The sequence below is a fragment of the Cryptomeria japonica genome, chromosome 5 (genome assembly GCF_030272615.1).
Source record: "Cryptomeria japonica chromosome 5, Sugi_1.0, whole genome shotgun sequence".
Taxonomy (NCBI): Eukaryota; Viridiplantae; Streptophyta; class Pinopsida; order Cupressales; family Cupressaceae; genus Cryptomeria; species Cryptomeria japonica.
The window spans coordinates 278,279,580-278,305,746 of NC_081409.1; the positions used below are offsets into that span (position 1 = coordinate 278,279,580).

The window sequence follows — 26,167 nt, forward strand, 5'->3', positions numbered from 1 at the left end:
GCCATCTAGTTCTACTCTCTAGAAATATTAATTTTATTTTATATTATTTATTTTAATTTTATTTGATTTAAAAAAAAATTATATCTATTTTTTTCACATTTATTGATTTTTTTATGACACGGAAAATACTAAAAAAATTTGCTCACACACACCTGAGACAAGTTGTTAGCCACTAGTTCCACTATGTAGAAATATGAAAAATATTTTACTTTATTTATATTATTTATTTTAATTTTTTTTTTTTGAACTTTTATATCTATTTTAATAAAATTGATGGAAAGTAATTTCAAAAATTTTAAAAGTTAAATATCTTATATTTACTATAGAAAAATTTATTATATAAAAAATTTGCTCGGGCACAATCCCACAAAATTATCTTTTATTTTACTTTAGAAAAAAATATAATATAAAAAATTTACTCACCAATTGACAAAATCGGTCCATATAACCTAATTTAATGAAATTAATGAAAACAATTTCAAAAGCTTAAAAAAATTAATAATAAATATCTTATATTTTATTTTAGAAAAATTTATAATATAAAAAATTTGCTTAGGGCACAATCCCACAAATCCCGTTCATATGACTTAATTTAATGAACTAGATGAAAAATATTTTTGAAAATTTAAAAAACTAAATATCTTATATTTTACTTTAAAAAAAAAAAAATATAATAAAAATTTGCTTATGTGCACAATCCAACAAAATCATCCATATCACCTAATTCAATGAAATGGGTAAAAAATAAAATTTCTAATATAAAAATTTGCTCACGCGCATAATCAGCAAAATCCATTCATATCACCTAATTCAATGAAATAGATGAAAAATAAAATTACCTAATTCAATGAAATGGATGAAAAATAAAATTTATAATATAAAAATTTGCTCAGGCGCACAATCCTCTCATGTGCACAATCTCAATCTCGTGTTTATATCACCTAAGTCAGTGAAATGAATAAAAAATAAAATTTATATCCTCTCACAATCCCGTGTTTATATCACCTAAGTCAATGAAAAGAATGAAAAATAAATTTTTTAATATAAAAATTTGCTCACGCTCACAATCGAGCAAAATCCATCATATCACCTAATTCAATGAAATGGATGAAAAATAAAATTTATAATATAAAAATTTGCTCATGTGCACAATCCTTTAATTTAATGAAATGGATGAAAAACAATTTTCAAATTTTAAAAAATTAGATATCTTATATTTTACTTTAAAAAATTTATATTATAATATATTGCAAATAATAAATTTTGATTAACTGAAATTAGAATATTTAATCACTAGGTAGTTAAAATTGTCTCTGCCGTATAGTTCTGTAAACACAAACTAAAAACTTTAAACTAGCAAATTTAAAATTCTGACAATTTTTAGAATTTGTTGTGAAAACTATTAAAGAGCCATGAAACTTATGGGCCTAGTAAAGTAAAATAGTACAGGGTGTGTTGTTAAAATGACATCTTACACGCATGTAATATGTATGCATAGATTCTACACATGATTCGTAACGGTACAGATTTCATGCACACGCAGAGAGAGATCTGTATTTCCATTACCACATGTCTGCCCTCTGACTACATCGATTTCTACACAGAAACATATGAAACAAAAGGGGAAGAAGTACTACTAATCAATTGGAGAACTCTACTATATTTAGCAGGACCTCTACAGTAAAATAGTCCAATAGGGGGAGCAGAGAAAGAGAAGGAAAGGACATTTTATACTGGAAGTAGAGACAGTGACAGTTGAATTTGAATTTTGTCCTCGGCATATTTGTGGGAAAACCCATAACCCATTTCTTTTTCTTTGACCTATTTCGAATCTTCTGCGAATGTCTGATCCTTCACCTTTGTATTAGCTACGCTGTATTGGTTTAGCCCTTTTGAATCAGGCCAGATTTGTAATGATGGCCCCAGATGGTGACATGGATAAAATTGATGCAAATGTTTCTGCATTGGGTAATGGAGGTTTAACGCAGAATGTGTCTGAGCCTAATGCAATGAAGACCCAATACAGTGCAGGTATTGAGGGCGGGTCTGAATCATCTGGGTCTTGCAGTTTTCAATTCTTTGTGTATAATGAAGATGGGCTTAATTTGAGTGTTGATTTGAATTCAAATCCATTGGACTGGATGAGAGCTTGCAGCAATGGAATAAGAGTTCCTCAGCATATACACAGGTCCAAGCCCATGCCAATGAGTTCGGAGGGGGGGTCAACAAAGCGTCTGAAGGTTGTGGATTTTAATAATTCTGAGGGGACTTTGCCAGATGGGTTTCATAATAGGTCTTTGACTGAGCAGGTTGGGATTAGTACAATTGATGAATCTTTAAATGGGTGCATTGGGAAAGAGGTTCCAACAGACCTGCAAATGGTGCCAGATGGGTCTAAAGCAACAGGGGAGTTGATTGCAGTGCAGTCCGTGGCTTGTGAGCAACGTGTTGTGTATGGAGGGACTCACTTGAATCAAGGCGTCTTGAATGATTCTGGACAGGAGACAGGGGATCAACAACTCTTTCAGGCACATGAGGTAGGATCACTAAATGGCTCTAATTTCAAAATGGATAAAAAAGAAGTCTTTTTCATTATGCCCTTTTTTTGTTGGTACATGAATAAGGTAGCGGTTGAATGCCTTGTTCCAATTTCTGTAATTACTCTGTAGTTTTCCCATTTTTCATTTATTTTTGTTCTGGTCAATTTTAAGCAAATGAGCCTGGATTTCAATTTCGGCAATGTCTTCTTTTGAATTTGACCAATGATTTCTTTTTCATTCTGCCGTTTTCCTTTTGGTTTTGGTAATATGTAGGCACGTGAGTTAGGGTTCAATGTCAACACTCCTCATTTCTTTTGCTTTTTACATACATGTTTTTTAGGGCACTGATGTCTCGTTCCAGTTTGATCAACAATGCTATAATTTTTCTGACTTTTCTTCTCTAATTTTTAGTTACACGAGATTCAACATTTTCTTTCTGCATTTTGTGTCATTTCTTTTTTTAAAACACGTCTTTCCAATTTCAAAGGCCATATTTTTATCTAGGTTTCCTTATAATTTTTAGGCACATAAGTTAAGGTTCAACCATTTTCTTTTTGCTTTTGCTCCCTCCCTCTCTCCCTCCCTCTAAATGCATGTGAGGTAAGGGTTCAATGTCGTGGTTTAATTTTGGCAAATCTGCTTTTCATTTGTTATTTTAAGGCAAGTAAGGGAGGGTTTAATGTCTTGGTCTAGCTTCCGCAATGAACTATCAGCTTCTTGTTCATTTTTTTCTAGGCACTGATGGGTGGCTCCATATTTTGGTCCAATTTCAGTAATAATGCCATTTTCTTTCTGCATTCTATTACATATATTTTAAGTACACAAGGTGGGGTCGTTTCAATTTCAATGATGATGCTATAGTTTTTCTGCTGTGATTCTTGGTTCTGCTCGAAACAGGTGTGAACTGTGACTGCCTCGCATGTAGGAAATATCTCAAGTATATGTTCTTTCTGTGGATCATGCCTAGATTCATCTGAGCTGCTTGGATATGTTTCAGATGAATCTGGGGCCAATCCAGGAAGGTTGAGGCCTGCCCTGGCAGTACCCAGGACAAACCTGTGCAACCATGGCAAAAAATCGAACAAAAGAAAAAAAAATTACAATGGAAAAACAGAAAAAAGAAAAGTAAAACCTTAAAATTTTATCACGTAGCTTGACTGCTGACTATTGCTTTATTTTAAACATATGCCATAAATATAAGCTTTTTTGATTTATCTTTAAAATTTGGTATTGAATGATCATCAGTTGTGTTTTTGCTTTTGTATAGTTTGTTAAAATTATGGCTATTTTTATATTATATACAACTGTAACCAAGCTGTATTGGAGCTAGATAAAAAAATGGGGAACTGCTAACACGAACCCAGACAAAACATGTTTTTTCTTCTTAATTTCTGTTGTTGTAGTTACATGAGTTTGAGTTCAATGACTTGGTTGAATTTTGGCACTGATGCTATTTTCTTTCTGCTTTTTTTTTTTTTTTTTTTTCAACTCACATGAAGTAGCGATTATTATCTTGTTTCAGTTTCCTGTTCTAGTGATAATGCTAGAATCTTTCTGTTTTTTCAATTTTAAACTTTTTAAGCACATAAGATAGGATTCAGTAACTTGGTTGAGTTGTATTTAAATGTTAATGTTCTTCAGGAGCTAGTCTCGGTCTCATTTGTACTTATTTGCTGCTCATACTGGGCCATATTTGTAAACTTTCTTGAATATAAAAAAATGGTTTGTTATTAATGGGATTGTTGTATGGGGATAATCAATTCACACTTTATGCCTTCATCACTGTTGGATCTGATAAGGAATTGAATCTGTAGGTGTTTGTCTTCTCTTCTTGCCTGGTTTAAGATTCTTTCACATCACAGATTATTGTCTTTGTCAAAAGATAGAACATCCTCTTGTAAATAAACTATACTTTCATTCTAAGTTTCATATACACAAAGATTAATACTGACACGGGTACTGATCTACAATGAATACAGAAGTTATAGAGCAAATTTTAAATTAAATATGTCTATTGTATAGCATTTAAAACTAAAGCAAAAACATTCAAGAGACAAAAAGATTGAAACTGATTTTTTTTGAACTTTAAACCCTCCAAGTATGAGTGCAAAGATAAGTGCCGTGCATAAGAACATAAGTGTTTTGCCTCTTGTTGTTATTTGTAATATTGCCTCTTGCTGTTATTTGTAATATTTTTTTGTTTCTGTTTTTAGTTATTTCCTTTACCTTTTAAAAATGTTTCTATTATGTGGCTCAGATTTTATATTATGTATTATATCACATCTCCAACGATATTTAGGCTGTACTCAGGTTGTATATAAGGATTATTATATCCATATGGCATACAAGAATATGCATATTTGGAAGGGAATCATTAATTCTATAAATGCAGCTTTCTAAGCAATTGGATTATGGATTCTATAGTCTTGTGAGTTGTTGTTTCTATCAAGTGCAGTACATTTGGAACAAACAATAAAATGCCCGGGCAACTTACTTGCCTTTAAGAGTATTTGAAGTTGGCCTTAGCTACTAGTTGGGTTCTTCCTTTGAAGATAAAGGTCTCAATAGAGCACATTATCATCATCTAGATTCTAGAGCATAGATTTGAAATTCATGGAGTACTTGTATGACTCACAAGTAATTTTCTGTGCGGAGTAACTTGATTGTGCCAAGTAACTTGATCTCAAATTTGTTGAGTTTTTGGGCCAAGTTTCTAGTGAGTTTATAGAGCAACTCACGGTGGGTACTCAAGAGTGTCACCTGGACTGCTGAATCTTATCATAAAGATTTGAAATCTGAAATTGTTATGAATATAATATCATTCATGTATAGTGGCTAAGTTTGTTAGAGTGTCTTTAGGATACATACAATTATTAGTAGTGTATTTTTTATGGTTTGTTAGTTAGAACATTGGAATATTATGTGTTTAATATAATATTGTAATTGGTTGTGTAAGTGTTTGTAGGGATTACAAGTTGTTAGAACAACTCGTATATTTATAGGAGTGGTTATAGAAGATATGACAGCTCTCTACAAATATAGGATATGTAAGCCTTATAAATATGTATTATGTATTTTGAACAAAATATAGGCCAATAGTGTTATGTTGTGTAAAATTTGCATCTTGAATTCCCTTATGGTATCTCTTAGTCTTTGTGTTGTAGGTTGTGAAAGCTAATTGTATAGTAGAGCTGTCGCAAAAAACAAAGGAAAGTGGCGACGACACAACTAGTGACAACGTGTCAGGTAACTTACAATCTTCCATAGGCGTTCAAGCAAGCGATACAAAAAGTCGTGCTCTAAGGAATGTGGTTTCATCAACACACTATAATCTGGTAGTGGGGGAAATCTCCATTTTTTGTGGAAATCAAAGATTACACGTGTGCTGCTGTTAGCCTTAAAGAAGGATCTCTTACCATGCATCTCAGGGACTATTTTCTATTTGATCCAAATCCTTGTCCCTAATCCCCAACTTCAGTTTTATTTCATGTTCGTCATTATTTCAAACCACCCTCCATTCGTTCTACCCTCATTTCTATAATCCATTTCTTGGTACCCTATAGTTTATTATTTTTGACTCCATTCCCCTTGCATCTACCCATGACTACTGTTTGATTTGGAATAATGTGTTTAATTGTTGTGAAGGGTATGTTGTTTTGCTTGACCAACTGAGTTTTAAAAATTAAATAGATGTTATTGGAGCATAGCAGCCTGAGTAGAGTTTGCACAATAGAAGAATTAGCTGATTTTTTGTTGTGTATGGATATGGTTGTATGAAGGTAGTCATTTTAAAAATTTCTGGTTTGTTGCGTGTGCAATGTGGAGGGATGTGCAAAGGCTTGCATGAGAAGAGGTCATTGTCTTGGTGTGTTGTGAGTAGTTTTGGAGGCGGCAAGGTGCTATGTGGGGCTTGAGTGCCAAGACGATTTGATTGTAGTCTTCCAACATGGATATTGCTTACCTTGGACACATCCTTTGCATCAAGAGAAAAGTGTATGATAATCTACTCTTAGTCCACAATTTGTGTTGAAGATGCCTTATTGAATTTACCAAGATTTTAAATAAGAGCTATCATCTTAGTTAAGATTTAATGGTTTCATAATGGTAGGTTGTTAGTATTATCTATTGTTTTTATGGGATCAATTGTCCACATGATGGTGTCAATGTGTTAAAAGTGTTATTATTTGAGGTGCAAGATTGGTGGAGCTTGACTCCTTTGACTTATTTTGATTAGGGGGATTATTATTTTTTTAGAAATAATGGATAAAATAAATGCATGTTAATTGTCATGTCATCAATAGTATGTTTGTCAAAATCCAAAAGTGTTGAAGATAATAAAAATAAAAATTGCTTCAATTGTAATTGAATGCACTATTGCTTGTATTTGACATTCATCTTGAAGGGGTGCATTTGAAAACTGAGCCTCCAAATTTGCTTAGTAGCAAAACTATTGGAGAAGAAAGGCATAAGAGGTTGGAGGACTAGTAGCATCCTCCTATCAGTCTCTAGCAACGAAGTTGCAAAATTGTATTAGTGGCAAAACTATTTGTGCCAAAATGACTAAAGCATAGATTGGTTTATAGGTGGCAGTAGTAACTATCTTATATCGTTTATTACTAGAGTAGCAATGATCTATAATGATGTGCATACATGAAAATGAGGAAATGTCCTCATATTATTTGTGTAGTGATGTGTTTGTCCGCAATCACAATTGTTGGTTGGTTGTGAATGGATGTGTTTCTCTGCAATCACAATTGTTGTTTGTTTGCGATTGGATATATTTATCCCCAATCATAATTCTTGTGAATAGTAGTGTGTGTCCTTGCTCATAATTGACGATGGATATATGTGCTTGTCCCTATCTCAATTTGTTGTATGACCGTGGATGGAAGTAATTTTCCCCTATCCTTTGTTCCAAGCGTAGATGTGTTAGTCCCTATCCTTGGATAAAAGTCCAATATGGTTAGTCCTACTGAAGAAGCACAGTGAGGAGTGTTCCACTATTACTTTTCACGAGTAGATGTGTTAGTCCCTATCCTTGGATAAAAGTCCAATATGGTAAGGTCCTACTGAAGAAACATAATGAGGAGTGTTCCACTATTACTTTTCATGAGTAGATGTATATATCCCTACTCTTCCCTTGTGTTTTTTGATGAACTAAAAAACGTGTTTATGAAGTGTTGTTAGTTCAACTGTTGAGGTTATTAATTCGTCCTTTAGTCACTCGATCCTTCTAGTATAATCAATTTGCTTATATATAAATTGCTGGGTGAAGATGCACAGCAAATGATCTTTATAAATTACACAGCAATTGTAATATCCTGACTTCACACGTATATTTTCTGCAGACCAAAAACAGATATATATGTGTTAGAAGAGAACAGCATAAGCCTCTATATCGTATACACTAAATTTACATCAGCCTCTCCTATGACGTATATGTCCGATCAGTATTGGTCTCTCACAACTACACCCTAGCAATTGCCCCGATAGAAGATAAATACTCGTTCAATTTCGGTGAGGGGTTGTGACCTCAATTGGGGTGGCATACCAAATGAGGGGGTGCGATGTGTAATCACCGATAGGCAAACAAGACATAATACGTGCTAACTAAACATAAATAATTAATGAAAGCAATGTGCTTATTGGTGATTAGAATGATATATATTATTAAATGTTGAAGGCCTTAAGGCCAATTTAACATTTAATTTTATCCAACTGAAGCTATAAATCATCAACACCAACTATTCTCTTATGGAGAATGATGTAAAAGGGGACAGTTAGGAAAGTTATATCATTTACATCCTTTGGCTAAGTTTGTTAGTGTGTCTTTAGGATACACACAATAATTATTAGCGTGTTTGTTAGTACAAACGTTAGTACAAATGACCCATACAGTATCGACTACTACAGTGATATGAAACATACAAAATGAGCCTAGTTATGTTTTATGAAACCAAAAGCTAGAGTAGAGTGCTATTCTGAGATTAGTGTGCTAAGTCAAGCAATGCCTTAAGTACCACAAGCCTCATCACTTGCTTTAGAAATTCTGATTCTTATGATGCTTTCTGCACACTTCATTTCAAGGAAAGGCAGTAGAAATGAATGGTCACTGCTGTACACTCACCATGCCATTGTTGATAAGTAGTGCTTTGTTGAGAGGAGGCAATCTTGAACCTAACTTAGCCAACTAAATCATGCCATGTGGACCCCTGAGAAATTGGCTTTTAATTGGAGTTTTTGCCATCTTTTTGATCATTTTTTTGCTTGCCCAAGGTTGAGTAAAACAACTACAAACATTGACAAGGTTTCATAGTTCACATGGACTGATGGTTTGAGATCATGAACTTCTCTCCTAGAATCCATTGTATTGCATGCAGTAGCAATCCACTCTTAGTCTTAAAGATCATTTTCAAACATTGCTTGGTGATGCTAGTGAGGAAGGCTATCTGTCATTGGCAACTAATCAATCTTATAGGTGTGTCCATGGTGGTGATTGGGGTTAAAACAAAGGCTTGAATCCCCATTTAATAGAGTTGCTTTTACATTTTGGAGATACACATCATAATTGTAAATGATTTCAAGGTTAAAACAAAGGTTTGAACACCCATTTAATAGTGTTGCTTATAACATTTTATAGAGATCCATCGTAAGTGTGAATGATTTCCTCTATCATATGGCTTCGGCCTCAATCCTATTTTGTAGTTTTGACTTTGACTTATTATGGGATTTATACATTATAACTTTATTAAGCTTTTTTTTTGTTAAGGGTAAGTATGGTCAAGGGGCAGCTTCCATAATGTAACAAGATCCAAAATAGATACAATGCATGCCCTTGCCACAAGGGGTGCAACAAAGAACAACACAAAAATGCATTGTAAAAAATCCTTATTCTGAGAAACAAAATGTTATGTTAAAATGATAATTTGCTGTGATCTAGATGGCCTATATACTAAGATGTTTTCTCTCTGTCTACCATTTACCCTTTTTCACAGAAGACCTCAGCAACATTAGATGCTTGCCTGTTGGAGACTTTTTCCTCTTAACCTTTGTCCAACCATGTGTTGACTTGGAGGTGTCCGTAGAAACTTCTCCTTTTTGTGATGTCCCCTACTTGGAGGCAGGCTGTTTATCAACAATAAATCTATATTATTGAATGCATCATTAAATATTATAACATCTCAATTTAAATGTTTAGATTAGTAGGCTTTACTTTTTAATAATACAATTCTAAAACCCTATATATCAAGGTCTTATCCCTGTTACTTCTCTAACCCAAACTGAGGAGGGAAAATTATTGTGCTAGGGCGCTTAGAGACCACCTACAGGCAGGCTTCCTCAAGGCATTGGGAATGCATGTTCGTACCCATCTCGGGACTCTCCCTCAAGGCATTGGAAATACATGTCCTTACCCATCTTGGAATTGGCTGACTCGTGAGGATTTAGACCGCCTTTTCCTACACAATCATTCCAATCCTTACATAGGCATTAGCAGAAGATTGAGGAGTAGACTATGAGTACACTAACTTCTCATGTATTATAGTAAGTATATCTGTCATACATATTGCAGTCTATATTAATATTACTATTAAATTCTGCATAAGAACATTATCAGGCTTCATATATTAAGCATACATATTAAACACATTCCCATGCATACCACCAAGAACAAGGATGTTACTGCCTGTAACTTAATAACAGTTCTGATCTGATCTGATCTGATCGATGGCGATTTATTAAAGAGGACTGATGATGTGTTTTCCAATTGAGTGCTGATTCCTTGATGATTCAACCTGCCTTTGTTACTATATTTATCGTTGAGTGATGCAGATATCTGCACAGGTCTTATATTTATTCCTGATGATACCCCCTCCTTCATCTCGTCCTCCCTTCTTATATTTTGCTGAAAGGAGGTGTTGTTTGAGGTGGACCTTCCTCACGAAAGGTGATGTCTCCTCTTTAAAACTTAATTGCTGCTTTCCCAACTACTTGTTGCCTTAACAAATCGTACTTTATGCCCTTCCCTATCACGCAATTGTCTATCTTCAAATTGTAATCATTATTAGTCTAATCTTGTTATCGTGCCTCTTTACTCATGACTATCCAACGGTGATGTTTGCTGCTTTTGCTCAAGGATAATTGTTTCTTTATTATTACCCTAATCGCAGCACCATTAAATCATTGACCAAGTCAATGTTTATCGCTGCCTGGTAAACACTGGTTCTGTATTCTTTTATTTGCCCAAATCTTCTTATTTGGAGAAGGTATAGGGATTAGATTAGTGCTTTTACTTTGGAATTATAAAAATTGTGAAGTCTTACTAGTAAGACAATTTTTTTGATCGGTAATAATCATTTAAGGATTTATTAATTGTGTCGTTCACAGATTTATTAATTGGGTCATTTCTTCCAGGTTATTTTGGGGACATGGCACTTTTGCCGAATTTGCATGTATCTTAGCCGTGGTACAAAAATCATCTAGAACTGGTCAAAGGAAGCAGCTGAAAAATCTGGATGCTTGAGTGTAATGTCCCCACTTTGAAATACAAGTTAATGGTGAATAATAATAATAATAAAATTTAAAATTAGATATACAAGTATAATTAAATATAATTAAATTTTAATTAAGTTAATGAATGGTCAAAAGACATGAAATGAAAGGTTGTGACTGCCTTAAACATGAGATATAAAAGGGAGAAGAGAACCTCATTTGAGGGGGATAATTTTGGAAAATCAGAAGTGCAGATCTGATTTAAATGAAGAGTGCAGAACTGATTGTGAAAGGTTGTGTCCCTTTCAAAGGGCAGAAATATTAAAGAGTCGCACTCTTTCAAAGGGTGCTAAGGGTGAAAGGGTGTGTCTCTTGCCAAAGGGCATACATGATGAAGAGATTTGACCTCTCCCCCACATTGAGTGATATAAAGGAAAGGAATCAAAAGCCTCCAGTGATATGACCAATGGTCAGACCAGATCAGCACTGTTATTAAGTTACAGGCATCAATTAGCCATGGGGAAGTGGATCATTTATGATAAATTATATTGGGTTATAGAATAAGCAGATCAACAGAATCATCAACCAGTAAGTGGGGTTAAATTCTCAGCCATAGAGCAATTAAATCATCAATGAAGATGTCTATATTGAATGATCAATGGAATGAAAAGCAAGAGATCAGATCAGACATATAGATCTGCAATCAGTAATCAGCAGACTGATAATCATAGAAGGGAAACAATTCAATTAGCATCACTGCTCATAAAGAGCAGATCAGTCATAAGATATAAAGCAGATCAGGTCATCATTCTAGATCAACCATCGAAAGAGACAAGTAAGTCAATCAATCCAAACAGAATATCCGATTTCATAATTAATCAAGGTAAAGTCAGTAGACTTTGACAGGTGCTTGGGCAAGATTTAGGGCAATCTCAAAAGGGGACATTACATTGAGGCCAACACGTCTCTGGAAGACCTTAGTGATTTTTGGAGTGATGTTGTTGGAATTGCAAAGTGGGGCCCCTAAGCTTGGAGTGTGAAGAGTACCAGGAGTGAAAATAGTTTCTGAACAATCTTGCGAAGGGGGTACAAAGAGCATGTGGCTGCCTAGGAAGAGATCATGTAATGATGGTCTTCAACACCAATCTACCATGGGGGCGTGTAATGAGAAGTCTGGTATCCATAAACATAATTTTTTTTTAATTTGGGACATTTAGGAGTGAAATTCTATGTTGGGTAATATATTTTGCACCTGAAGGCAACCTTTCAGTAATCTACTTGTTGCGACCACAATCTCTTGTCGACTTTCAAAGAGATTTCAACTGGGAGACCTATGGAAATATCTATCTCCACATGTGCCCAAGCACAAGTGGTACTCACATAGCTGATTGTCTTCCCAGAGGCACACATATTTTCCTAATCCATTGCCAATGTTTTGCAAACAATCCAGTACCCAAAACTAAATTGGAAGGTATGGTAATCAAACCTAAAGACAGACAAAAGTAAAAATCTTTGTGCGAGGTTCAAATGAGGGATACCAAGTCTTCAAGCATAAGAAATAACCTTGGAACACCCATTTGTTATTCTTAAGTACCTTATTCTTATCCTCCTGGGACTCGAGTCCAGAATGAAGAAACCCCTAGCATAGGGGGAAATTCTAATCTCATCTTCTAGACAATCTTTCCATTTAGAAGAAATCCAGTTGTGCAAATTACATTGTTACAGCCAAATTTTTAGAAATCTACAAATGAGCGCATGGTCTTGGAGGAACTCCTACCGAACATGGACATGGCCATTGACACAAATATCTGGAATGTACCTAGAGGGAAGTAGATGAATTGGAGAATAAGGTTTGTGACTACCAGCCGTAGCCCCACCAACTATATTGCACCTATCAAAATTACTTGTTTTCCGAAACTAGAAGCCCTAGTGGCCTGAGTGAAGGATGAGAAAGATTGCAACCATTTTGTAATTGTAAACCTTAATACTAGGCACCGTGGGCAATGTGGGAGAGGAACGCCCTACTCTCTATGGAGGAGAGCAACCAAATCTGCATGGGTGGGAGGAGTGATTGTAGGGAGGGCAATTCTGAGAATACCAAACCCTATCGCCAATATGCAGGGCCTTTGTGAAGGAAATATGATTGACTTTACCTACGCCTGAACCTAGGACAAAATCAGAGCTAACAATGGCTATGCCATTGCCATTGATTCCGCCATCCACAAGAGTAGAGCAAGAGGGAACAATAGTCTTGCTATCGGAAATTGTTGACGGAGATTGCAAAGGTGAAATTGGTGACGTGGCGTAGCAGCTTTATATATTCATGGATATTTATGTCTTTATTAAGCTTTACTTTATATTTTCTTAATATTAATTTTATTCTTGATTTTTTTGATTTTTTTGATTTCTTATATTAAAAATAAAATTATAGATTATATTATTTGAATTTTTTCATGAAAAAATTCGTGAATTTTATGAGTGGTTCAATTTGCTCCAAAACTTATCTTTCACCAAACTTGAACATGAAGACAAACCTAGTGACCTATCTCACAAGTACACGGTGAGTTGGAAGGAAAAAATTGTGCTTGCAAAATTGTTGTTGAGTTTTTTTCCAAGTTTTGAATTTAGAGTATTTTTTAAGTTGCCCAGTTTTTGTGGTCATCAGGTTTGAGTCAAATCTGGGTCTTTGATGTTTTTGCAAAGTCTGAGTTTTTGAACTATACCCGACCTTAATTGAAAGGCTGTCTTAGTCTTTAGGAGGGATTCTTATTAATTAATTGAGCTTCCTTCATAAGATAGTTTTTTAGAGGGAAATGTTTTGACCCTGTATTGTATGTCATATCGTTTACAGCAGATTTTTTTATTATGATATATATTGTACCTTTTGCTTATGCTTTGACACCTCTAAATGGGCTTCAGTTTTTTCTTTAAGTTCTGTTAGAGGGAAATGTCTAGATCTTGAGTTGTATGTAATTTCTTATACAGCACTTTTGTTTATTGTGAGATATATCGTACCTTTTGCTTATGTTTTGACTCTTCTAAATGGGCTTCAGTGGTCTTGGAGAAATCTCATGACTCGGCTTTCGATATGAATGGTAGAGTTCAACCAAGAGGAATCTGCAATTCAAAGTTAAGCTACAAGAAAGAATGGGATTTTCTCACTTAGAGTCCATACAGCCCAAAGACACTTCTCTAGGATTCCTTCTGTAATAGTAATTTGTTCTTTGAATAATACAGCTACCAGGGATTCCAATTGGATGATCTGTCTGTTCCCACGATATATGAACATAGCCCCAATATTTTCATACACTAGACATTCCAATATTCCATGACAACTCTAAAGGAACTTTATTATTATCAGCCATTGAGTACAATAGGAGCCGTGCCTAGAATGCTGCTATTAAGGAAAAGAGCTACACGCCTAGGATCTTATCTTGCCCAATAGAGCCAGCTCAAAATAGGAGATTCACAACACCAAACTTTCATTAATAATCTTATGCGTCAAACATTAGATAGCCATAGTTGTAGGAAATTAATACTTAACTCGATATGCTTGAGTAAGGGAATGTGTGCCTGTATTGGAGACACACGATGGTGGTGAATAAAGATTTCAAATGCCAACTATAGTCTTCAATTATTTCCTCTAGAGGAAATTGTCCCCAAAATCTCTAGGATAGGAAAGATGATTGAAGCGGTAGTCCTATACCAAGATTCATAAATTAAACAAGCAGACAGATAACTAGCCTGCCAATAATATAATTGTTCCTTATAAATTTGAATTCAGAAATTGATAATGAACCCCAAGTAAGCTCATGCCAAATATATATCAGATACATACATTTTAGACTCCCACAAAATATAATATTCAGAATGTAATGAGTATCTTTATTTCTGAAATAAACTCTAATTCTTACAAATTTGTCTCTGTTGGAGACTTCACAAATCACAAATTTGACACAAATGTAGACTATGTCATGAATCCACCCCTTTGTAAGAACCAGGTTTTTGTCCAGCCCTTCTGTCAAACTCCTGAAGGTTTCCGTCTCCAGAAATCATAAAGCGTTTATAAGATCCAAAGCATGCCTTTGCTACAATCCCAGGGCCTTCTTATATAGCCCTCCAAGAAACATCTATAAGATTAGGCTGACTGGAGAACTTTATTTAATAAAGTGACCTTATAATAATATTTTATCATTTTATTGTTATTTAATTAAAATAATTAATATTAGGTCATCATTTGATTTTTTTTTTGATAACTTAATAAAAATCAGTTTGATTAATTGTCACCTTAAAAATTGGGGACATTACAGTCCTCTTGGCCCAAACATTGCTTCTCCGGAAGCAATTCTCTGCTGCACCACCAGGATACCAAACTAGCCACATGAAAAACACTACATCACTTCGCTGCCCCACTCTGATGCAACTAGCAGTGCCAAAGTCTGCAACTCCGCTATCCTGAAGCACTCCCACTATCAAGCTGATTAATGGATCCCAAATCATCATACGCTCACTCCAATGGAAAGTGGAGTGATAGATGTCTCTTGTCATGCCACCAACACCCAATGTCCACCTCAATCTGTATGAATTCCCAAGGATGTGAACAATGATCGTCCTAAGTGTATAATTAGTCATGACCATACAACATATGCTGCTGTTATGAATCAGGAAAGCATCTATCCGACTGAGAACCTCACTCCAAGTGAAGCAATAAGTACCTCCAATGCCAAAGGATGATGGGAGTTCATCAATAAGCTACCCTCCAATAAGAGAAAGATGATACAATCCTTGCCAACTCCTCTAATCAGCTGCTGTCCCTAAAAGACAACCTGAAATCTTTGTGGTTTCATCATGCCATATACCAAGGTTCAGCTGAAACTTATCCACTCCAAGTAAATGCCACACGACATGAAAAACAATGATAATGCACACTTGTGTTGATGTGTCTTTTATACACAATCAAACACAGAATAAAATACCCAAAGGTACCTTATCCTCTCTTGAACAAAGCTTCCCCGAATGCTGAAGATTTCGCCTAAGGATCAATCGAGGCAACTCCAAGGTTCTAATATGTAGGGTCACTATGTGTGGATAAGCTCAATGGTTTGATGTGATTACTGTTTCATCAAGGGGCCTTATGTACTTTCTATGAAAGCTGGTTCTTGCAACTACTTAACCAACGAGGAATTGGATTTTCCTAATACTAACCAATGTTTCAAAAAAGGACAAAAGATAAGGGATTAGAGAGGGCTATGCTAAACTAAGCCTATGAATGACTAAATGGAGGGCAATCTTAGTGAAACTCTATCAATCTCAGTATTGCCATAGAACAACAACTCTACTGGAATCGGTGCGATCTTCTAAGGGAATTCAAAGATTTTTGAATCATTAATGAACACAGATACTATCAATAGGACACATATCAGTATTCAAGTAATGATTGAACCCTAAAAAATTTCAATATCTCTAGTTGACCACATAGAGCACACTTACAATCAGTAAGAGGCTAGTGGTTTGGACTATGAGCTTCACTGAAAGATCAGGCACAACATTTATCATTCAATCTAACTCTAACATCTAAATGCTATCTTCAATAAGAGTGATTCAAGAAGATAAACAACCATGTAAGAAGCCACAAAGATTGCAATAAAACACCATAACTTCATTATTTCATTGATCTCATAGCAAAATGTAACAACAATTGTTCAACTTTCTCTCTTCACCAAATTTGTATTCTCTATGAATAACTATTCTTCTTCTCTGCTGCTAATAAACTTATTCTTCTTAACCTTACAAATGAATTGAGTGAGAGCTTATATAGCATTCTCAAATACAATGAATGGCCTAGATTTAAAGAAGATCAAGGGCTGAGATTTTGACACCTAAACTCTAATTAGGGTTTGTTACAAAAATAACCCTATTTAGATAAGCATTATCATAACATAGCCAATAGAAATTGGCATGAATAACGAGGAAGCATCCTCCAATAGGGATTGAATTGCCACATCATTTCATAACAATTTTTCGTCTAGAATTTTGTTCCCTTTTCCTTGTTCCTTTCTGGCATATTCAATGATCTGGACGTAATCCGCTCAATCTCTGCAATAGGAATCTCATGCAGGTTCTTCATTCACTCTTCTAAGTGAAGGACCTCATCAAAGACCGCAAGAAGAGTTACCTCCCATCTGTGCTCCAACTCTTTTGTTTTCTCAATCAAGAACATAGTAGTATATATCTGATCTCGTTGCTCTTCTATGATCATGTCTTCCTCTCTACAAAAGATGACCTTGATCATATCCTCCAATTCTTGGATATCCACATCGGTTTCAATCTCTATCCTTCTATCAAGGATTGCACATAATACGTCAAACACCTTATCCTGAATAGGATGGATAGTGTCCTCAACTCGGCTGCACCTACTATTGATGTCCTTGAATAGAACCTCCTTCATTTGGAGCAAAGTTGACCATTGTAGGAGATTACGGGTTCCACCATCAACTATCTTTTCTTGTGCTAAAACTTGTCTTGATGTCATCCTTACCACTTGCAATACTGGGATGGTAATGTCTCTAGTGTGAGTGAATGCATCGGCAATTATCACTAGATTATGAATGATCTCAAGGACCTGGATGGCCTTGTGGACTGTTTTCATCATTCTTCCGACAAATTCCTTGGCTACCATGTAAGATTTATCAATCCATGTATCCATGAGTCGGGCTGAGTTCTTCATCTTTTCTGCCTGATTTATTGACTCGAGAGGAAGTGCCTGCAAGGGTGAGACTACTGGATCATGTCGCCTTAATGGCTCATTAAGCTGGCTAAAATAATTCCTCCAAGCATTAATCTCCTTTTCCAACCTTTTATTCTTTTCTATTTTCTTCTTTTAGCTTATCATTGATTGCCCTCATTGAATTAGTCGCATCTTCCATGGCTTTCTCGGAGGTAAGTGGGCCAAGATCAAATGTCTCTAAATCATATTTTTCTGCCATGATCTTGTTAATTTTATACTTTCAGATTAATGTAAAACTTAGAAATCAGAATTTAGTTTCTAATTAAATTGTTTGTTTTCAAAGTTTAGAGATTTCTAGATTTAGGCATAGCATAGAAATGAACAAATAAGAACAAAACACAATTACCTTGGGAAAACCTCCTAGGAGGAAAAACCCAGCCAGAAAAGATCCTCAGATCTGATTATGGATTATATTCATATAATGATTACAACACTTATCTCAAGTACTTGAAGATGTTTGAAATGTTTGGTCTTAGGGCTGATGAAATCAACAACAGGTCTGCACTTTTATGAGCATCAGGTCTGCCCCTTAAACACACCAACCAGCACTCAGGCTTATACCCTAGATCTGCACTTTTAGTGCATCTTAAGTCTGCACTTTTGCTTGAGACTGGACTGCAACTTTAGCGCCTTGATTCTAGAATAGTTCGCCCTCCTTTATGATGGTATTTGCCCTTAATGTTAGCACCTTCGATGGTAGAGATAATTCGCAATTATTCCTTCTTCAAACTTCGCATTTAGGCAGATGTATAATTCGCATGAAAGATCTTGTGATGAGTGAATAATGAGGTGAAGTTGTCATTTATTAATATGTGGTGCAAGATCTAGTTAGGTCGGCTGTTAATTAATAAATAACTTTTATTTATTAATTTCCTTTTGAGCGAATTGACTTGTTGGAATAGGGTCGGCCCTATTTAGGAGCATGTTTGAGTGTGGCGTGAGGTTTAGAGAGTGCTGTGAGGGATAGGGCCCAGCCCTACACGTTGAAGGAGGGGCCAGCCCTTTGGGTGGATTCCAATGTTGCCTAAGGCAATTGGAATCTGCCTATTCCTTCCTAATTACAATCAACAGATCTCATCATCATACTTGTCCACTGCTGGTGTAGCTATCTGTATCTTTCTGGAGCCTGTATCATCTCCGATCACCTTAGACATCTTTGTAGCTTTCTTCTTTTCAATGTCTTCTTGAGACTTGCCTAGAAGGCTTTCCAAATCAAATACTTGCTCTTCTTCTTCAACCGCAACTACCCTTGTAAGTCCTTCTCTAAGCCAATCTGAAATGGAAGACTTTCCTTCTCTTACTTGCACTTCCTCAGGCAATGGCCTCTCGCCTCTAAAAGGAGATGTCGCTTCATTGTCATTTCTTTCTCCTTGTTGTTCATTAACATCAACTTGGAGAGGAAGAGACTGACTTGATGAGTGCTGAGGTGTCCTTCCTTTGTCTTGTTTATCATTCTGTACTGTGGACTCCATGGACTCATCTATCTCATACACCTTCTCTCTTTGATCCTCTACTTGACTTATCTCCTTTTCATGTCTAGAAGAAGCACTAGAGGGATGATCAAGATTTGCCTTTTGTTTCTTCTTGGACGATTCTCTCTTTTCAGGTCCCTCCTTTCTCTTCGACTCCTTAGAATGAGAAGTGTTCTCACTTGCAGTCACCTCTCCTTCCGTTCTTGTTTCTAAGCCAAATGTCATAGCTATGTTTTGTTCCTTCAACTTTTGATGCTAGACATCCACCCATCTGCGAGTACAACTCAAGATTGAATCCATCAATACTCTCAAGTCCGCAACCTCTTGCTCATCCCAATCAATCTTCACTTCTTTTTCTTCTTTCTCATAGGAAGATTGAAGATATCTGCCACTGTCTTGTGCTTGATCCGCTACTCTATAAACTTTGCATCTCTTGATAAGGTCCAAGGGCAATCAAGAGTGCATCCTCTTCTTTATTTCCAAATCATCTTGAGCATTTATGCAAAAATCCTCTACTTGGGACACATGCTTGTACTTCTTCCCGACTGTTTCTTCCATGTGACCCCTAGGATCAAAATTATCTCTTGAAGCGAAAGATGTGAATGAGTAGAGAGATAGCTCATTTTCTGCATTTTCAGCTGCTTGAGAATTAGGACAAACTTCAATTGAATTTCCAAGTGAAATAGGTATAGGGATACCATTCCCATGCTTATGTCTTGATGCCTTAGCACAAGCTGCCAACTGTCTAGTCACCTTGGCAACATATAAGGAGGTGAAGGACATCCATGAATTCTGATGTAGGTGAATTGAGGAAATTGAATGAACCACACACCATGTTTCTTCACAAGCTCTTGTGCTTCTGGAGACAGTCAATGGTGAATCCCTCCTTGTAGTGTCCTGGTGATATGCATTGTGAAAGTATCGTTGACTAGCTTATAGTAATTCTTAGGTGGATGATGCAATTGGGTATAAGAATCACATATTCTTCTCTCTCCGGGCCCTCTCCCAACAACTCCTTTGTGTGGTAGTCCCACATACTCAAAACATTTGGCTAGAGAATATATAACATATGAGCTCATGTGGAATGATTTAGTAGGGACTAACCTCCTCAACTGCACATCTAGGTTGTTACTGATAATCTTGGCTCAATTGAACATCCCTTTCCCTTGAACGATCACTTGTATAAAGAAGAACATCCACTTGTCGAAAAAGAAGGCTTGAGAGGCACCTACAATTTGATTAAGCATGGTTATCAAGTCTCTGAATTCTTCTTGGAAATCAATTCTGTGAGGTGTATTGGGTATCTTATTTAGGCGAGGCCTACTCTTGAGCAACCAATTCTTATTGACGAAATTTAGACAAGTATCAGGATCATCTTCGTAGATAGACTTGGCTCCTTCTAGGCTCTTGTAGATCATATCCCTCTGCTCTGGAAGATGAAAAGCTTCACTTATAGTTCCCTCTGAGAGATAGGCGAGGATAGTTCCATCCTTGGCCACAATTGTTCTTGAATGTGAATCACAATGCCTGGCACATTCAATCATTAGCTCATGACACCCGACTGCGGGAGAGAAACTTGCTACCTTGATGATTCCACTCTCAATTATCTTCTTGGCTATGGGTGATGGCTTGCCTATGTAGGGCGCTTCTCGAAACTTCTTCACATTGAAGTTTCCTAAGTTGGTGTCTCCAATGTTTCTCCACTTGGACGTGATCCTCGTCTCCAAGTCGTCACTCCTTTGATCTTCCTTAATGAGGGCTTGCCGAGTAAAGGATCCACTCGCCTTGGGGGCCGCCATTTGTCACCTATGAAAGGGTTTAATTTAGGTTATAGGTATAGTCACAAAGATAGGTGATTCAAGACCTTAAAAAGAACAATTGAACTTCAATTTGAACTTAAATGAATAAGCATTAAAATTTACAAATTGAAATTACAAATGAATCAATCTAAATAAGAAGACCTATCTTTACAAAACTAATCTTTATTGAACAAAATCAGATCTTCATTTAGATTTAGACATTGAACATACCTCAAACTTGATCTTCGGGCTTTGAAAGGAATGAACCTGAAAAGAGGGGTAAATAATGTCTTGCTATTGAATTTACCTCCTTCCTAAATGCTGTTCAAAGGAGTTCGTTCTGCTTAAAAGCTTCAGGTCTGCACCTTAAGTAAATCAAATTCACCTTCGGAGGATTGCTGATCTTCTAGTTTGTCCTTGAGAGGGTCACTTGGCCTGCCTTTATATGATATGTCTTTTTCCTTCTCAAACCTGAAATTCGCCTTCTATTTGCTGGAATTCGCTTCTTCAAACCTGCTCCTCAAATTCGCCCTAAGGAAGAAATCGCTTGATTGAATGATTAATGCTTTTAGGATCCACTCTCCTTTATAGGTGCCTTCACCCTTCTTCTAAAAAGGCCGACCTTGCTATATAAAAAATAATTTATAATACCCTTTCCAAGCTGGCCGACTTTTCATTAACATTTGAAAAAAATGCTTTGGCACCAAAGGGTGAATATTTGAAATTTTGAATTTAGCAAGTGTTTAATTTAGGTGAATTTGCTTCCTTAATTGCTCGAAATAAAGTTTGATTAGTGGTTTGAATGAGGAATAAAGTGTTTTGGAGAAATTCGCTCTGGACCCTTTGGAAGGGTCAGGAGTGATTTAGTTATTTGCACTCAACCTTTAGTCATTTCCTTGAACTTTGCTCTAGGTTTGGCTTATGGGTCCTCCCTCCATACTATCAAGCCCATCTACCCTCAAAGTGATGTCCATTTCAACGTTTTTGGCAAGAAATTAGGCTATCCTAAGGATTTCGCTTTGGACCCTTTGGAAGGGTCAAGAGCGATTTTGCTCTTTTAGACCCAAATCCTTCACCTTTTCACCCCTCAATTGCTTCCAAGGCATGATAACATCTTAGCTAAGGCTCCAAGGCACAAAATTGGTCCAAATTCGAAGCAAAAGGGAGGATTCTATGAAAACTCGCTCTGGACCCTTTGGAAGGGTCAGGAGCGATTTTTGTCTTTTAACCTCAAATCCATCATTGCCTTCACTTCAATTCACTTCTTAAGGCAAGTATACATCAATCTTTCTTCAACTACGCCATAGGAACTAAGATCTTGGTCTCAACAAGGAGCACAATAGAGGTTTAGGAAATTTCGCTCTGAACCCTTTGGAAGGGTTGGGAGCAAAATTTGCCTTTTGACACCATTCATCTTCCATTAATCATCATTATGCCTTGAACTTGACTTATCAAACCTTCTCCTAGCATGATCAAGTCAATTTGCCATCAATTTAGCTTAAAACAAGGTTGTTTTAGTGCATTAGGCAAAATAGAGAGTCTTTCTAGGAATTTCGCTCTGGACCCTTTGGAAGGGTCAAGAGAGAAATTTGCATTTCAAGACTCTATCCACACTTAATTTGCCTAGGATTTGTCCTTTCCACCCTTATCTTATCATACTCAAGTCAACTTGCTCTTAAAGTGATGTCTACTTAATGCATTTGGTGAGGAATTAAGTCTTTCCAAGGATTTCGCTATGGACCCTTTGGAAGGGTCAGGAGCGAAATTGATATTTTAGGCTCAAATTTTCCATCATTGACTTCATTTCCTACCTTTCCTCATCAAAAACAAGTATTTTACTTTCAAAAATGCTTGGGAATGGATTAGTTCATAGGTTTGAGCAAGGTATAATGCTTTATGAAGAAATTCGCTCTGGACCCTTTGGAAGGGTCAGGAGCGAATTTGCTCCTTTTGGCTCAATTCACATCCTTTTTCACTTGGCTCTGTCTTAAACTTGATCTTTGATCCTTTTCCCTCCATAATCTTGCAAATTTGCCCTTACTTTTACTCGGAATGACAATCATTCAATGACTTTGGTGAAGAATTAGGTCCTTTAGGGAATTTCGCTCTGGACCCTTCCAAAGGGTTAGGAGTGAAATTTGCACTCTTGGTCAACTTCCTAACTCACTCAAGGTCCAAGGGCACCCTTCTAGGTCCCAAATCACTTTAAGTCATTAATCTAGCCTTAATCATACCATAGGAATTAAGGGTTCGATCCAAACAAGGAGCAAATAGGTGTTTTAAGAAAATTCACTCCTGTCCCTTTGGAAGGGTCAGGAGCGAATTTTTTGGTGTTTTTGCCCAAATTCTTTATTTCCTCATGTTCCAAGTGTATTTATCCTCTTCAAAAATGCCATGGGAGCAAGGTTTGTGATGCAAATTAAGACCAAGAAAGGAGATATTAAGGAAATTCGCTCTGGACCCTTTGGAAGGGTCAGGAGCGATTTTGATAAATTAGTCTTAGGTATCATCCAAACACTCAAACCTCTCCCTCATTCATGTTGTTCTCACCTCAAGACATGCTAACAAACCACCTCAAGGAAGTTCCTAGCTCAAAAAAGTTGGATTACAAGGAGATCTTAACCATTTCGCCTAGGTACCTTTGGAAGGACATACCTCTCTAGGAATTTCGCTTTGGACCCTTTGGAAGGGTTAGGAGCGAAATTTCTCTTTTTGTACAAATTCCTTATCCAATATGGTTGCAACTTATTCCAATGGCATGGATCAATCCTTCTTCACTCAATTGAAAATTGGGAGCAAACATTATAGGCTTTGGACCCTTTGGAAGGGTTAGGAGCGAAATTTCTCTTTTTGTACAAATTCCTTATCCAATATGGTTGCAACTTATTCCAATGGCATGGATCAATCCTTCTTCACTCAATTGAAGCCTGGGAGCAAACATTATAGCCCAAGTTAGGACCAAGGGAGGTTCTTAGGAGAATTCGCTCTAGACCCTTTGGAAGGGTCAGGAGCGAAATTCTTCTTTGAGCTCACATCCTTAACTCTCTTTCAAATTCTCAACTCAATTCCTCATAATTACATCCCTCCAGGCTTGCCCATGCTAGCCTTTGTCTTTCGTGCCTACACTTTGATTACTTGCTTCATCATATCAACTCAGACTCCACAGAAGACAAGACTTTGGCCTAACAACTCACAACCTTGACTCATCTAGACTCAAACTCCTCAAGACTTCCTCTACAAAATATACATTCTCCAACTTTCTAAGGCAAGATCTTGTTAAAATTCACATCAGGATTCCAGGCAGAGAATAATGACTTACCCAAGCTAGGCTAGGCTTGGCTCTAGAAGGAACCCTAGGCAAGCTCTATGGGGAAAACCTTAACCTACCTAACCTTGGCCATCACTAATTCACTCAAAACACCAAACAAGCAAAGAGAAGCTAAGCAAAGAGAAAACCAAAACCCCCCAAAAAAAGAAAGGGGGTACCCATTTTGATGTGGTGATGTGTGAAATGGTCACAACAACTTCATACCTTGAAAATTGAACAGCTTCATATTCCAATAATGTATCATGAGGTAGAAGTGTAAGAATAGCTTTTCCACGAGTGTCCACATGCTTAAACAAAGCTGAATCACCAATGCCCCCATTCTTGTACACTTTTTCATAGGCTCGTCCAAAAAATGTAAGCTCTACCATGTGAGCCTCTAGAAGAGATAACTTCTTGAACTCTCCACGAATGACCAAGAGCCCAACCAAATCACTTATGCCTCCCTCTACATGTGTACGTATAACCTAAGTCACTGCATTCGAATTTGAATTCGAGTTCAGCAACCATAAAATTCGGATGAAGTTCGACAAGGGCAAAAACTTCGAAAAAAATTTCGACATTAAATTCACCTCATTTAACTTTATATATAAATAATATATTTAATAAACTATTAACTATTATTTTTAAAGAAGAAAGATGGTTAATTTAAACTTATTATAATTAATATTTGTTTTTTATAAAAAATTAAAATAAATAATATAATATTAAAACTTTTATTGACACCTTAGTCAATATTTGAATTAAAAATAGAAATTTTGACAACGTATCTTTTAAATTTTAATACAATTAAAACAACAATAGAAAAACATAAAGGATAAAGTATTTTTAAATGAAGATAAAACCTAAATGAAAACTAAAAAATGAAAATCAATTCACACGAGATTTGCCACGACAAACTTGCTGCAGGGGGTTGTTGGTGAACGGTTTTTCGCGTCGGATTTGTAAGGCGTTTGGTTTTTCGTGTCGGGGCGTTGCCTCTGTTTGGATTTGCAGGTTGCTTGGTCGCGTTTGCAATGCACGACATTGCCTCCATTCTCCCGTCGCTTCTCCAGCCTTTGGACATCTGTGGCTCGTGTTTTTTAAATACATTTTTTATTAAAACCCTAACCCATTTATCTTACGAATTTAAGATGAACTTAAACAAATTTTTTGATTTTTTAAAAAATTCATTGAATTTTGAATCTCATGGATCAAATCGCTGAATGCGGTGACTTAGGGTATAACACTACTGGCTGATCCACCAAGTGTGTGCTTAAGTATCCCATCTTCCTCGATGATTTGAGCCTTCAATGGGTTCTCCAATAGAAGTAACTCCTTGTCCTCATGATGTATACAAACAGAAATTTCTGAACCATACCTCTTTCCATGTCCTAGGGCAATCTTAATTTATCTGTTCATAGAACACCTCATGTGCAACATACATACTCAACTGGGAAGTTAAATAATTTGTTACATGTAGAACACCTCATGTGCAACATACATACATACTTAACATCAATTTTATTTCATAATTCAATTTGTTACAATGTTCTCTCATTACGTTGCCACAAAATTTGTATGAAGAAGCAGAGATACAAAATGAATTTGCCTCTGAGGCTTGTGATACATACAATTAATTAATCATTACAACCATCTGTTATAGTGTTTCCAGTTCGTACCTGAGATTGACTCTTAGCCTTGCTTTGTTGTTGTCGGAGACATGCAGCAAAGCATAGCGATCATGTCTGGAGAGAGAGTCTGAACGGTGATTC

At 36.2% G+C, this 26,167-nt stretch overlaps 1 protein-coding gene across 5 annotated transcripts in view; it reads left to right on the top strand.

Annotated features, from left to right (window-relative positions):
• The first annotated feature begins 1,433 nt into the window (after positions 1 to 1,433).
• Positions 1,434 to 26,167, top strand: part of LOC131039642 (uncharacterized) — a 46,258-nt gene continuing 21,524 nt past the window's right edge. For 4 of the 5 annotated variants that reach the window (XR_009104679.2, XR_009104680.2, XR_009104681.2 and 1 more), the window contains exon 1: positions 1,437 to 2,537. Coding sequence is in view for 2 of the 5 variants with exons in the window: in XM_057972429.2 (XP_057828412.2) it covers positions 1,914 to 2,537 (624 nt within the window). In the remaining 3 variants the exon portion in view is untranslated. Of the gene's footprint in view, positions 2,538 to 26,167 lie in introns of all 5 variants that reach the window. The other variant, XM_057972430.2, reaches the window with a different exon arrangement.